Here is a 15,538-nt window from a genome sequence, read left to right as displayed (position 1 = left end):
GCACTTCCAGTTCTTCCTGCTTATTCCCCATACTTCTCGCATTTGTATATAGGCATCTAAAATACTGGTTTGATCTTTCCTCCCAGTTTTTTCCTGACTCTCCTTTCTCTCTGCCAATATAGCCCACACTCCCTCTTGTTTCCGACTCATTTCCCCGGTCTCCATGTTCCCCACTTACCTGTGGGCTTTGCTCACCTGTCCCCGTCGAACCTAGTTTAAAGCCCTCCTCACTAGGTTAGCCAGTCTGTGTCCGAATAGGGTCTTCCCTCTCCTCGAAAGGTGAACGCCATCTCTGCCTAGCAGTCCTTCCTCGAATAGCATCCCGTGGTCTAGGAAGCCAAAGCCCTCCTGGCGACACCATCTTCGCCCTTAATCTTTAAGGTGCCACCAAACTAAATTCAAAGAGTTTTAAATACTGTGAAAAAAATTCTCTATCTCCTCTGATCTCACACTAGCTCTCCAGTCTTCCAAAATGCCCTTCGACAAAAAATGGAAGGGGTGTGTGTGGATTTTCAGGCCTTTTTGATATATGAAAGCAGCAGAAAGGACACATTTTTTCTCCCCAGGTCACCTTGAAGTCCTTTGTTTTGTCGCATTTGTAAACAGAGAGTGACTCTAGTGTAAGGAAAGTCTTGATAATTTGCAAACACCTATACCAGTAGAAGTCTCTCCTAAATCATCATTTCTGCAATTTAGCCTAAAATGATTCAATTTAACGAGGCTATCAGGAGGTGTATATGCCCTACTGAGTAGCTGGGTTAGCTTGATATTGTAACCCAGGTCCTTCCTCTTCCCTCTGACCCTCACTTGTTTGTCAATCTGAATTTAGAATGTAAGCTACTCAGGTGCAGGGCTATGGGCCTGATTCTGCACTGCCTTGCACAATTAAGTTCAGTGAGAGTAAGGTAGCTGCAACTTGCCATCAAATCAGAGTGCTAACATTTTACACTAATTTTATAGATGTGTTAATGATTCCACTGCTTTGCATTTTGAGTTTCAGACTCCAAGTCATTACTTGTTTCTGCAAAGCAGCTTGCCAACCACTTCTGGATACCCAAAAGTAATAAATAAGCTTATGAGCACCAATGATGAGAGCTCAAAAGAGGGCCAGACCAAAAACAGTTGAAAATAACTTTATTAGTAGAGCATTTAGTTTATACGTGTGTCCTTACCACTGAACCCTTTCTGCATCCTACCACTTTTCATGTAAAAGATAGATTTTAAAAAAAAAATACTAACTTTCTTTAATTTCTTCTTGTAATCAATGCATACAAGTCTTTTGCATTTTTCCATGGTATACCTTGTTTATTTTACTGGTCTTTGCTTTGCTGTCATAAAATAAGACTACAGTGCAGTTTTGCTTAACACCACAAGACATTCTGACAATGAAATGGGTTTGAGAAACATTCAGAGTTACTTATTGTTATCCTCCCACCACTTTCAGAACCAAATCAGACAGTCACCATTTAAAGTTAGCTCCAACATTTTTTAACCAGAAATCTTACAAAAGATGCATCTTTTGCACAGTTTCTGAGAGTGTCTTTTCATTTCCTTTGAAAGCTTTTGAATCATAGGCCCACACCACGTCTATTCCTTCTCCAGTAGTATGATCCGGCATCCAATGTGGGAAAGGAAAACGGCAGGCAACAACTCTGGCATTGTGATCAAGTTCTTCTTCAAGCTTCTTCTCCAACTGTGGCATCTGTGGAGCAACAACAAAAGCCCTTCAGATGGTGTGCAAGACAGAAGCGTTCCCACTTGAAACTACTTCAGGCACTCAAAACTAATCCAAGGCTTGAAGATCCCTGTTTTAGTCTTAGAAAGCTTCCATGATGCAGGGTCATATGAGAACTTTGATGTGCAGGTACATAGTATATGAAGCCAGATCACGGACTTTAATTTATTCTGATTAATGGTAAGATCAAGAAAGTTTTAAGTTTACATAACTTTTTAGAACTTATATATCACATTTATTGGGAGCTATATCATCCTCTACAGTGAAAAACTTCTGTAGGGGGACAGGATACTCCGCAAATTTTGACTCAATTTAATCCAGCTCACTGAACTGGGGGTGGGGTTTGACCCTCTATGGAACATCCATGTGGTTTCAGACCCCTAAAGTTTTATTATGTTCCAGGATCCATACACATCTTGGAGAGTGCCTCTAAGCTGCTTCATGCCCCTATGGCAGCTTTTGGAGAAGTCAACAGATCCCTGATGGCTAATGATCAAATCAACAGGAGTGGGGGTTGGAAGGTGGAGTTACTGAATAATATTGTGATTGAAGAGGAAACAATGCTACAGAAAGGCCAGTCCCCTTGGGTCTACCCTCTCACCTTGTGCAGGTTAATCCCTCCCACAATAGCACAGGGCCAATATGCACAACTCCCCTTACACCTACAACCCTCTGGCCCAAGATCCACTCAATCCAGCTTCCCTCCACTTGCAGAAGGCTGAGTATATAGTCAGGACAAAGAAAATAGGATTTGCCTGACCAGAACAGACCAATGGTTTGTCTAATTGGTCATTTTACCTCCAACAATAACTTATACCAGATGCTCAGAGGAAAGTGAAAAAGATCCAAAATGTACCTAGACCTAAAAGGAATTCCTTCCTAACCCCAGATGCTCACCACTTTATGACCTGAAGCAAGAATCATAGAATCATAGAATATCAGGGTTGGAAGGGTCCCCAGGAGGTCATCTGGTCCAACCCCCTGCTCAAAGCAGGACCAATTCCCAACTAAATCATCCCAGCCAGGGCTTTGTCGAGCTGGGCCTTAAAAACCTCCAAGGAAGGAGATTCCACCACCTCCCTAGGTAACGCATTCCAGTGCTTCACCACCCTACTAGTGAAATAGTGTTTCCTAATATCCAACCTAGACCTCCCCCACTGCAACTTGAGACCATTGCTCTTTGTTCTGTCATCTGCCACCACTGAGAACAGCCGAGCTCCACCCTCTTTGGAACCCCCACTCAGGTAGTTGAAAGCAGCTATCAAATCCCCCCTCATTCTTCTCTTCTGGAGACTAAACAATCCCAGTTCCCTCAGCCTCTCCTCATAAGTCATGTGCTCCAGACCCCTAATCATTTTGGTTGCCCTCCGCTGGGCTCTTTCCAATTTTTCCACATCCTTCTTGTAGTGTGGGGCCCAAAACTGGACACAGTACTCCAGATGAGGCCTCACCAATGTCAAATAAAGGGGAATGATCACGTTCCTCGATCTGCTGGCAATGCCCCTACTTATACAGCCCTAAATGCCGTTAGCCTTCTTGGCAACAAGAGCACACTGTTGACTCATATCCAGCTTCTCGTCCACTGTGACCCCTAGGTCCTTTTCTGCAGAACTGCTACCTAGCCATTTCGTCCCTAGTCTGTAGCAGTGCATGGGATTCTTCTGTCCTAAGTGCAGGACTCTGCACTTGTCCTTGTTGAACCTTATCAGGTTTTTTTTGGCCCAATCCTCTAATTTGTCTAGGCCCCTCTGTATCCGATCCCTACCCTCTAGTGTATCTACCACGCCTCCCAGTTTAGTAGAGAACAGCCCCACAATGGATAACCTACTATCATTTAGATTGTAAGCTGTTTGGGTCACGGGCCATCTCTCACCTTAAGTTAGCAAAGTGCCTAGTACAGGAGGGCCCCAGTCTTGGTTACCAAAAATCAAAAAATAATAAACTAGGTCTCTGACATCTCTAACATCTATCATTCAGTTTGCTCCTCCATAGCTATATTTCCTCTCCAGTGCTGACTATTAAAAACTTATTTCCTCAGTGAAGTAAATGGAAACAACAGAAAACCACCAAGGCAGCAGATCTGTTGAGTAAGAAAGGTCCATTTCTCTATCATAACTTTCCTGACTTTCTATATCTCTTTAAATTGTGGCCCAGGTCACAGAGGTGATACTAGCCAGTTGTGGCCTATTATGAAAGATTGGATCCTGACTTTGGCATACCAGAATTTATCAGGCTGACAGACCTTCTAATTTGTATCCTAGCTCAGAAAAGGGCTCATGGTATGCATATACCTATCCAAGTTTAACTGTTTAGATTTTTGCCTCAAAATCTGCTTGTAGTAGTGAGTTATACAGACTAGCTGTAGTGCTGTGTGGAAAAGTATTTCTTTTTATCTACTATAAATTCTTTTTATTTTTTAAAAAAATGACCATGTGTCAAAGAAGAAAAGACTAATTTATGCATATAAATAAGTTTAAAAAGCCACAAATCACAAATACAAATTCTGTTAAAAGGAACCAAAGTTCCTCAAAAATACAAAAAATGTTTTATATGGGATTCTCGATGTCATCAGTGGCCTCAGTCAGACAATAAAAGACATTCTTTCACTAGGATCAGAAGACAAATTTAGGGAAATGTTATCAAAGGTTGTAAATAGCGTCCACTATCAAAAACTTTTCTACAGCTGCAGAATACCTGTTATAATAATTCTATTAATAGCTAAATTAAAGTTTCAAATGGATCATTTCCTTTGAGGCAATGACATTAATAAATTTAAATGTACCAAAGAGAACTTTAAAATAATGTACTGTCCCATACTCTGATTTTGTCCATACAGAGAATGATTGTGAACATTCACGTTGATATTTCTTAGTTTCCATTATTTTAAAATGACATTAGAATCTCAGACTGAGCCAAGATAAACCTGAAAATAAAGGAGCCAATTCTGTATAGAAATTAAATCACTAAAGCATGCATAAATATGCAACTAATCTAATTCTTAATATACAGAATACGAAGTGGTTGTGTGTCATGTCTGCATATCAGGCATAATTATGTTTGACAGTTATATAAATTCATTAATTGTAACCCAGTTATAACTTTTATCCCTCAACTGACAAAGTACAGATATAAAAGAAATCGTAAAATAAACTGGAATTTACCCATAAAATTATTAGTAACAAATGTCTCAGACATTGATTGTTTAGATCAGGGGTCGGCAACCGATGGCACGCGAGCGGATTTTGAGTGGTACACTGCGCTGCCTGCCCGGTGAGAGGAGGAGGAGGGGCAGGAATGCACCATGCTGGGGGGGGGGGGGGAGGAGGGGGAAGCTTGGCTGCCACAGGACCAAGCTCCTGCCTCCTGCCCCCGCAGGGGAGAGCGGGGGGGGGGGAACCCGGCCCCCAGCCCCACTCAGTCCCGCGCCCACCGCTCTCCCCTGCGGGGGCAGGAGACAGAAGCTTGGTCCTGTGGCAGCCAAGCTTCCCCCCTCCCCTGCTTCTTCCCACAGCTTGGTGCATTCCGGCCCCTGCCCCTCCCCGCGCTGATGGCCCTTGCAAAGGGGAGCAGAGCCGAGCGGCAGTGTGCTTGCTGCTCCGTAGAGCAGGCAGAGAGAGGTAGGGATGGGCCTTGGGGAAGGGGGTGGAACAGAGCATATCCCTCCCAGGCCCCTGCCATGAGCCGCTCAGGGCAGGGGGCTGGGAGCACCCCCACGAGCCGAGCACCCCAGCCCTCTACCCTGAACCCCCCCACACACACACCCAGTCTTCTGCCCTGCACCTCCACACGCACCCCACACCCAGCCTTCTGCCCTGACTGCGAGTCCTCTCCACACCCTGCCTTCTACCCTGCACTTCCACACACACCCCAGCCCTCTGCCCGGACCTCCCCCCAACACCCAGCCTTCTGCCCTGAACTTCCATACACACACCAGTCCTCTGCCCTGAACCCACCCACACCCCCAGCCTTCTGCCCTTGCACCCCCCAGCCCTGACCCCTGAACCCCCCACCCCCCCAGCCTTCTGCCCTGCACCCCCCCCACACACCCAGCCTTCTGCCCTGAAGCCCCCACATCCCCACTGCCCTCTGCCCTGACCCCCCACACACACAAACAGCCTTCTGCCCTGACCCCTGAAACCCCCCCTCCCCCTCCAGGTCTGGGGTCCCGGCTGCCAGCCCTTTGCCAGCCGGCATCCCGGCTGCAGGCCCCGGTTAGCCCGCTGCCAGCCTAGGTGAACAGAACCCCAGGCTGGAAGTGGGCTGAGCAGGCTGGCAGCATAATATCAGCATTTTAATTTAATTTTAAATGAAGCTTCTTAAACATTTTGAAAACCTTGTTTACTTTACATACAACAATAGTTTAGTTATATAACAGACTTAGAGAGAGACACCTTCTAAAAAACGTTAAAATGTATTACCGGCACGCCAAACCTTAAATTAAAGTGAATAAATGAAGACTCGGCACACCACTTCTGAAAAATTGCCTACCCCTGGTTTAGATCATTGGGTTTTTATAGAAGGATGCTGATTTTTATTTTGTGCCAGCACATGCTTATAGATTTATTTACTTCAGCTTAACAGACACTATAGCAATAGGCACTATACAAATATATTATAAAAATATATACAAAATTTTCACTGGATTAACATGTTTAAAAAAATTTCCCCAACCCATCCCAAAGTTCTCTTTCAGTTCACCCAATATCACAAAACATCTCCATCCACCACAGATAAGACCCTCTCCCTTCAATCCACCCACACGCATATACTGATCGACCCTCTCCTTCAAAGAAAGCATGTGGGAACAAAGGTCTTGCTGTGTGGCCTGTGGATCACTAAATCCAGGCCCTGTCTTTGTAAGTTAGTCTTAGACATTAAATAGAAAAAAAGTAATATGCTCATGGCTTCAAACTAGGCCAACATTGTAACTGACCTTTCTATAAGTAATAAGATATATTCATCCACAGAAAAAATGATAGAGAAAATGTGTTACAAAGCATCCTGAGGCTGGGCTCTCACAACCACGATACTCAAGTCAATGGGGGCATTCCACAACCATAAGAAAGCCCTCAGCATTTACTTCAGACATTTGGGCCCATTGCATTTATGGCAACATTTGTGATCATACCAAAAAGTATTTTATTACTGGAGGGATTAAGAAAAAAAACAAAAACAAAAAAAAACTACACCACAATATTGGATGAAAGAAGTAAAATACTCTTTTCTTCGCAAATGTTGTGGCTCTTCCTTCTACCTTATTAAGCCAGATAGCAACAATGACTAATTTACCTCATCTTAGGCTGCTACTAATTCTGAAGTTTGTTCCAAACACGTATGTCTAATCAATTTGTTCACATTTGTTTTTCTGTGCAACTGTTAACTTCTTATTTGCCAAATAGTCTTCCTGCCTCTGCACCTTTGCCCTTAGAGATTCTGCAATGCGGCTACAGAATTTCTAATTGCAAATTCATATCTGTACTAGCAAGTGAACCAGAGTGTGATCATAATATCACTCAGTTCAGAAAGGGTGGTCTAATTTCCTCACAAATTAACTGCTTCAAAGAACAATTACTACATGACAGTCTTGTCAAAATCATGCAACTGAACACTTTGTTTGGTAATTACAGATAACCCTGTAACAAAGGCATCTGCTGCCCTCTCCTGGAACAAAGATTGCTACGCTGCAGTAAATCAACCAAAATGGCTGGGTTATTACCCAGTCTCTTGGGAATGCATACAATAAAACTGCTGGAACACTTGATAATGCAGACTTTCCTTCAATATGCCAACTACAGAAGTAGAAATAAAACTACATTTTAAAATACACAGTTCTCAAAATGAGAGTGCTGTGGTTGGTGTCTGAATAAGATAAGCTTTTAGTCCTACTCCCTACAAGAAAAAAAAAAAAAAAAAAGACAGAAAACAAAACAGAATGTAGGTATTATTATGCTTCCTACTGTGACTCCCTGTTTATGTTACAACAATATTTCATCACACGCTGTTCCCATTTTACACTATGACCATATAACACACTGTTCTGGCATAAACTCTTTACACATTCCATCCCACACAGTCGCCTGCCCTAAGGAATGAAACTACTTACAACCGTTAATGGGGGAGTGAAAGGGAGATCTCTCAGTGCATTCATAACACATACAAAGCAAGTGCTCTTATAATACTACTGTCATAAAAGTATGTAAATGGAATAAAGAAACCTTATTTTTACATTTTCCTTCAAAGGGAAAGAAAATACAACCAAATAGCACTTGAAAAAACACAAAAATGAATTTTAAAGTTTGAATAAGTCCATCTACTGTACCATAAAAGTGGTCTTTCTAGAAATACCATTTTCACAGTAATTTTAAAAAGCCATACAATTTCATCTGGAACTTGACATTTTATGGGTGATACACAGCTTTCTCAAAGTGAAAAAATTTCCCTGTATGCTCTACAAACTAGCAATTATATTAAAAGCAGCCCATCTTACTAATCTTTACAAAGGCAACTGAAGACTATTGCAGAACTACGAACTGATACACCACTGAGGTGCTTTCAGTTTTTGAAAAGTGCATAATCAAAGTTCAATACTCTGTTCTTTACCATATAAGTCCACAGAAGTGAGTTGAAACTAGTCAATACTCATCCTCCCTGAAAACTATTTTACTGAAAATCTGGAGAATGATCAATTTCAATGATCAAAAGGAAATTGGAATTTCAAAATGGAATTTTGAACATTCCATTAACTTTTCAAGCAGTTTAAGCTGTTTGCAAGAGTTCACAGAACTATGTTTCTGAACTATATTGGAATTTGGACTTCATGAGGCAGTGCACAAATTGGAATTTCAGAACAGATAGACAATTGAGATTTATATCATCTGCACAAGTTTCAAGTTGTAACAACAGGTTGTATTATTTAAATGTCTATAAACTATAATCAGCATTTTGTCAAACCAAAGACTTGAATGTCAAAGGTCCTGATAAGTGGACTCACTTTATCGATCAATATCTCTATGCTGAATGCCTTGCTATTATGGTCATAAAACACAACAAATACAATGAAAGAATGAAAAAAGACTTACCATTTGAGGTACCCCAAAAACAACAACATTTGTATACTGGGAAAAGCTAACCTATTAAAAAAAAATTATATATTACCGTCATTGTGGACAATTAATATTTATAATATGAGTGGATACTGGGGGGAATGTTAGTAATAATAGTCTTCCCTTTATTCACACCCTTTTTCACAGCCAGGCCTCCTACACCAGGGATGAGGACAGGAAATGATACAGAAGCCACTACGCCAGCTTAACATAGCCAAGGATTCCCCAACACAGGGTAGCTTTGCACCAATTGAGTAGCACAAAACTGCTTCAATGTCACCAAGGCTCTGGCCCTAAGTTCCAGAATATTAATCAATTCAGAGAAGTTGCACAAGTTTACTCATTTTTACTGCAGTTCTTATCCCTAAGGAAAACACTTATCATTTAACATCCTAACTTTGCCACCTGTCAATTAAGTCTTTAGCAATATATCTAGAGTTAAAACTGACTAACCATTTCTATTCCAAGTCTGTGTTTTGAGTCCCTCACAACTTTCTGCAGTTTTTAATTATTGGGAAGGAATTATCTGGGTCAGTTCTCTGCCTTAAGGTGAATTTTTTTTAAAAAACTCATTCAAAAATAGTTGATCTGGTTTTGAACATGGGGGGAGGGCGGAGATACACTTTTCCCATTCTATAAAATTCTTGCCATTCTTTTTCTTTATCACTCAATGGCTGAAATAGCAAGGGGTAGGTAAACTGAAATCTTGCAGACAATTAATTACTAAGAAGTGTTCGATAGAAAATTATTCTGATTCATCTGAATTATGAGGTTTTTGAAAAAAATCAAACCGTACTACTTTGCTTTAAAACAGCTCTGTTCAAAAATGGATTGAGTGCGCGCGCATGCGCACATATTATATACACATATAAAATGAAAGATAGTGCTACATGACATATATGCACAATAAGGAAGCTGCATATGAACACGCACTTCTTATTCAGTGCCCACTGAGGCCTGATCCTGCACTATTACAGAGAATAGCCTTGCCACTGATTTCAATGAATGCAGGATTAAGATCTGTCTAAGGCAGGACTTTGTAGCACCCAGCCTCATTCAGTAAGTACTTAAATGTGAGCAAAATATTCAATGAATCAGGGCTCCAAAAGAGCCCTTGCAAAGGGCTGAGGACAAAAAAAACAGCAAAGCATCTAAGCTAGTGAGTAGTCATAGTTAACATGTGCTTGTGTACTTTGCTGTATCAGGACTTGAAAGAGCACATTATGGGGGACAACATTCCAGTGGTGTCTAATAAAATAATTCCAGATTACGAAATTTTTTCTTTCCTTTTCTTTACAAGAAATACCTGAGACTTCCATTATTTAAAAAAAAAAAAAAAAAAAATACTGCAATAAGAGAATGTTGAGGCTGCACAGTAGCATACTCAAGTCAGTAAATGCTAAAGTTGAACTTGCCAGTGGAACCATAACTCTTTTCCCTTGTGCACATGAATCAGTTACATAATACTACACTATTCTCAAATAATACAAAATCATCTAGTTAAAGTTGTAGAAACTACATATTTTTATACATTAGCATAATTAAAGTTGTAGAAAATATTATATGGTATAGGGTATTATTTGAGAAACAGTATGATTATCTAATTAATATCTGCATCATAATGCATGAGCACATTAGCTTTGCATCTTTACCTTTGGTATTTCCTGACTTTTGAATGCCTATATGTATAACAACAACATTATTTTAGCATAGTTGGTTTTTTTAATAATTATACTATCTGCAGCGGTGTGTTTTCAAATTGATCACTTGTAATTCACCAGTGAAATTATTATTACATACACCTCTATCTCGATATAACGGTGTCCTCGGGAGCCAAAAAAATCTTACAGCGTTATAGGTGAAACTACGTTATATTGAATTTGCTTTGATCCACCGGAGTGCACAGCCCCGCCCCCCCGGAGCACTGCTTTACTGCGTTATATCCGAATTCATGTTATATCGGGTCGCATTATATCGAGATAGCGGTGTACTTTGATTTCTATAGGGTTTTTCACAAAACACATACCTTCCACAAATCTGAAATATAAAATTTGGCATTATGATGCATCCCTTCTCTCCAAGCACGATATCTGGAGTACCAGACTAGCCAGGGATTTAATTCATAACCAACAGCTTTGAATCCTTCTTTTGCAGCTGCTATCACCTACAAAAAGACGAAGTACTCTTCATTCAGGGCCAGAACAAACTACAGTAGGACACTATTTATGATAGAATTGTGCTTGCAGGAAACATAATAAAATTATACTATTCTCTTAACAGCAGAACCCCTCCCCCCCACACACACACACACAAAAGAGTGCTATATGTCTTTATTAGTTGTGTTTATCCACCTTTGGCTGCTTGAATACTAAAGCCCCAATCTGCAAACAAACACTTACACATGTGCTTAACTTGAGTATCATGAGAAGCCCCATTGAAATCAACAGAACTACTCATGATAGTGAAGTTAAGCACAGGAGTATTTGCTGGATCAGAGCATAAGGCCCCCATACTGCCATGACATATCCATATGCTCAATTTTAAGCATGCAAGTAGTTTAATTTACAGGTAAGTCACTGAAATGTACAATTGGCCAGGGGCATAGCAGTAAACACTATACACGTACATGCACTCACCTAAGATCAAAAATACAAAGTGACCTACCAACACAGAAAGTTCCACAGTGAACGTTTTTTGAATATATAATCTTTCTTTGACACAGGCAGTTATAACGTATTTTCCTAATTCATAGTATAGCACTCTGCAATGCCAGATGGATATGCAATTTTAAAAGTTAATTTTATCATAACTTCAAGCACACGCTAGCTGATGTTCAAACAGGTTGCTTTTTTTTTAAAAATAAATAAAATTTAGACAATACATTTTCAAGATTTAAAATTGCCTGATAATTTAGCAAATGTCTTTCAATGAGTTAAATTCTCCTTGGTGTACTGATATGAGTAATCCCATTGAACTCAGTTGGGCAAACTAATCTAGTAAGGAAAATACGTTTTGTTCCCAAGTCTGCTGTATTTATTGATCTGTAGCATGAATCACTCTCACTCTCCATCTAATTTTTTAAATAAAGAAAATATACTGTAAATCTCACACATAAATAAAGTCGTGCATCCATGCCCTCATTTTTCAGAGGGGGATAATTAAAAACAATATAGATTAATCAGGGGAATATATGGTAACAAAATTAGCAACTTTCAAGATATGCAATATGTAGGATTTAAACTACTTGACAAGTATCTTTAAATAATAAAATGACTCAAATCATGTAAAAATAAAATTCTGTATTAGAAACATATGGAAAAGTAGAAAAGAGTAAGAAAGTAAATATTTTGTTCCTGAATAAAACTAGTCAAATATTCAAATAGTTTATTCCACACATTTTGAAGTTTCCCATATCAATTAGTTAATGCAATTTTTTTCCATTATGCACTATAAAAAAAAAATCACAAACATATTCAAATAACCTGACACTTTCATATTATTTGAAGAATACTATTTTCATTATTTGCCCAAAGATATTCCTGAATAAGTGTCAAACATTCTGAAGCCTGTAATATATACTCTTAAAAACAGTCCAATTAATTTTGTCTGAATTTTTGTGGGATGGGGAGGAAAACTTAACACAGGGTACAGAACCTTCACAAATACCAGGAAAAAGGGGTGCATAATGGAAAATATCTACTACAGTAGCTCACTTCTTTAATGCTGTTTGATGTACATGAATTTAGAGGAGCCAGAGTTTTATAACTTACAATACGTCCATCGCCGCTACCTATGTCAACCAGAGATCCACTTCTGTACTGTAACATTTTCAAAACATTTTCAATCTGAGTTGAAGTTGCAGGTACAAAAGGAAGGCAAATTTTTCTCAGTGCTGGAGTTATGAATGGAGTGGCAACAGCATACAGTACCACCAATGTCCCACCAACAATGCCAGTGACCAACAATCCCCAATTTCTTTTTCTTGAGCTGTCATTATCAAGATTCATATGCAAAATGTCTTGGGTATGGCTTTCTCCTTGAAGTACTTTTGACATCGACAAAGTGTACCTGAAGAAAGGGAAAAACATATGTAACATGACTCCTTTGAAATGCCAAGTGCATATCTATTTATTTCTACAGACAAAATCTTGCTGGTAAACAGCATACAATAATAGAATCACATACTAAACTCTAAGGCTTAAGCTACACTTTATATAAAGCTTACCTCCTTTTGAGCTGGGATGTACTCACAAATCTTATTAACAAAATATTAAATGGCCTTGGAGAAAATCATCAGAAAATAATTGAATTTTAAAATCTGTTCTTTCTACCATAATTGACTTTTTTGCTCACCTAGGGCCCTCATAAATGTATTGGAGAGCAAGGAATACATACTAAGAAGCACACAGCCTATTTTCATCCAGACGACAGGGAAATTACATATTTACCTCCCATTAATGCAAATAGAAGTTAAGTACATAAATCCCACTTACACAGAAAAGAAAACAACACCTCCACTCAAAAAACCTGTTCTTGTGCATACTGATTGCAAAGTTTTTATTTTAAAGTATCAGTAGCGGTTTTCTCATCAAAATAGAACGGTTTTCAGTCATGAAAGGAGCAGGTTTTCTTCCACTTAGAACAGAGAAAAATAGGTAAAAAAATCAAGTCGTTAAGAAAGCACAGTGCCCAGCCTGCTAATAAACCTATGGTTCAACGTAAAGTGTACAACACATTCTTCATGTACTGTATTTAATATCCAAAGCTAGCCAAGCATTCTTTGGAATACTATGTTAGCACCCTGGTCCTTAAGGAACACAGATACATTATTTCTGTACAACTGTTTAAGCCTGATTATTTTTCTTTCAACTCATTGTAATAGCATATTAACACTCCAGAAACAATATGCCTTTAAAATCTTAGAGGGAATCTGAATATTGTATTTTTTGTGTGACATAAATATAGTGCTCATGAAAGGTGTTGACCTGACAACCCTGTCTTATATTTTGCTATATAATATAGCAAAGTCAGTGAAAGTACAGGCTTCCCCACATTGTCCCACTGGTGTGCTTCCATCTTGACCAATTTCTTTGAGAACATCAAAACAGTTCATACAATGTTGCTAAACTTACATACACAGGAGAGCCCCCCATATCATAAGGCATTGTCCATAAAAGTGTGACATTTACCACTCATGATCCAGTACCACATGGTGTTGAGAGCAAGCTGCTTTGTGCCAAAAGAGCTATGGCATGATAGAAATTCGAGTCCTTCACAGAATCAGTGGCCAAGACTTTTAAAAATGAGTTCCCAAAGTGCCTAAGCTCTATTTTCAGGCACCTAAATAACTGTCCTAATTTTCAAAAGTGATGAACAATTAACAGCTATTGTTGACTTAAAATAAGAACAGTCATACTGGGTCAGACCAAAGGTCCATCTAGCCCAGTATCCTGTCTTCCAACAGTGGCCAGTGCCAGGTACCCCAGAGGGACTGAAAAGAACAGGTAATCATCAAGTGATCCATTCCCTGTCGCTCATTCCCAGCTTCTGGCAAACACAGGCTAAGGACACCATCCCTGCCCATCCTGGCTAATAGCCATTGATGGACCTATTCTCCATGAATGTATCTAGTTCTTTTTTGAACCCTGTTAAAGTCTTGGCCTTCATAACATTCTCTGACAACGAATTCCACAAGTTGACTGTGAGTTGTGTGAAGAAATACTTCCTTTTGTTTGTTTTAAATTGCTGCCTATTAATTTCATTTGGTGACCCCTAGTTCTTGTGTTATGAGAAGGAGTAAATAGCACTTCCTTATTTACTTTCTCCACACCAGTCATGATTTTACAGACCTCTATCATATCTCCCCTTAGTCGTCTCTTTTCCAAGCTGAAAAGTCCCAGTCTTCTTAATCTCTCCTCATATGGAAGTCGTTCCATACCTCTAATAATTTCTGTTGCCCTTTTCTGAACCTTTTCCAATTCCAATATATCTTTTTCAAGATGGGGCGACCATATCTGCACACAGTATTCAGGATGTGGGCATACAATGGATTTATATAGAAGCAATATCATATTTTCTGTCTTATTATCTATCCCTTTCTTAATGATTCCCAACATTCTGTTAGCTTTTTTGACTGCAGCTGCACATTGAGTGGATGTTTTCAGAGAACTATCCACAATGACTTCAATGGAAATTAATGTAAAGTACTTTGAGATCCTCAGATGGAAGACCCTACAGAAGTGAAAAGCAGTGTTACTACAAATATGTTTTATAAACTTGACTGTAAAAATATTTCTCATGATGACCTGCTCAACAGTCTTCTGGCAATGCAATGAGAGATACCTGAGGATTGCAGAAGGGGCAAATTTAGTACCTATCTTTAAAAAGGGGGGGAAAGAAGAGAACTTAATGATTGACTGACGGGGCAGCCTAACTTTGATACCTGGAAAGATACAGGAACAAATTGCTAGACAATCCATTTGTAAGCACCTAGAACAGTGGTTTTCAAACTGCGGGTCGTGACCCAGTACTGGGTCACGGAAGGTAAGGCACTGGGTCACGGCGGCTCTGGTCAGCACCACCAACCAGGCCGTTAAAAGTCCCGTTGGTGGTGCTGCCCAGCTAAGCCAGGCTAGTGCCTACCAGTTCTGACATCGTGCTGCGCCCTGGAAGCAGCCAGCAGCATGTCTGGCTCCTAGCA

The 15,538-nt window shown here is 39.7% G+C and overlaps 1 protein-coding gene across 6 annotated transcripts in view; it reads right to left on the bottom strand.

Moving 5' to 3' along the window:
* Positions 1-1,117: 1,117 nt before the first annotated feature.
* Positions 1,118-15,538, bottom strand: part of ATPSCKMT (ATP synthase c subunit lysine N-methyltransferase) — a 20,798-nt gene continuing 6,377 nt past the window's right edge. For 5 of the 6 annotated variants that reach the window (XM_054018088.1, XM_054018093.1, XM_054018089.1 and 2 more), the window contains 4 exons: positions 12,609-12,906; positions 10,865-11,002; positions 8,815-8,865; positions 1,118-1,702 (listed from right to left, as the gene is read on the bottom strand). In XM_054018088.1, the coding sequence (XP_053874063.1) occupies positions 1,502-1,702; positions 8,815-8,865; positions 10,865-11,002; positions 12,609-12,906 (688 nt within the window). In that variant the 3' untranslated portion in view covers positions 1,118-1,501. Of the gene's footprint in view, positions 1,703-8,814; positions 8,866-10,864; positions 11,003-12,608; positions 12,907-13,331; positions 13,474-15,538 lie in introns of all 6 variants that reach the window. The other variant, XM_054018092.1, reaches the window with a different exon arrangement.

Source organism: Malaclemys terrapin, chromosome 2 (genome assembly GCF_027887155.1).
Source record: "Malaclemys terrapin pileata isolate rMalTer1 chromosome 2, rMalTer1.hap1, whole genome shotgun sequence".
NCBI classification, from domain to species: Eukaryota; Metazoa; Chordata; order Testudines; family Emydidae; genus Malaclemys; species Malaclemys terrapin.
Note: the sequence above shows the minus strand (reverse complement) of the source record. Positions and strands in the feature narration are given on the sequence as shown.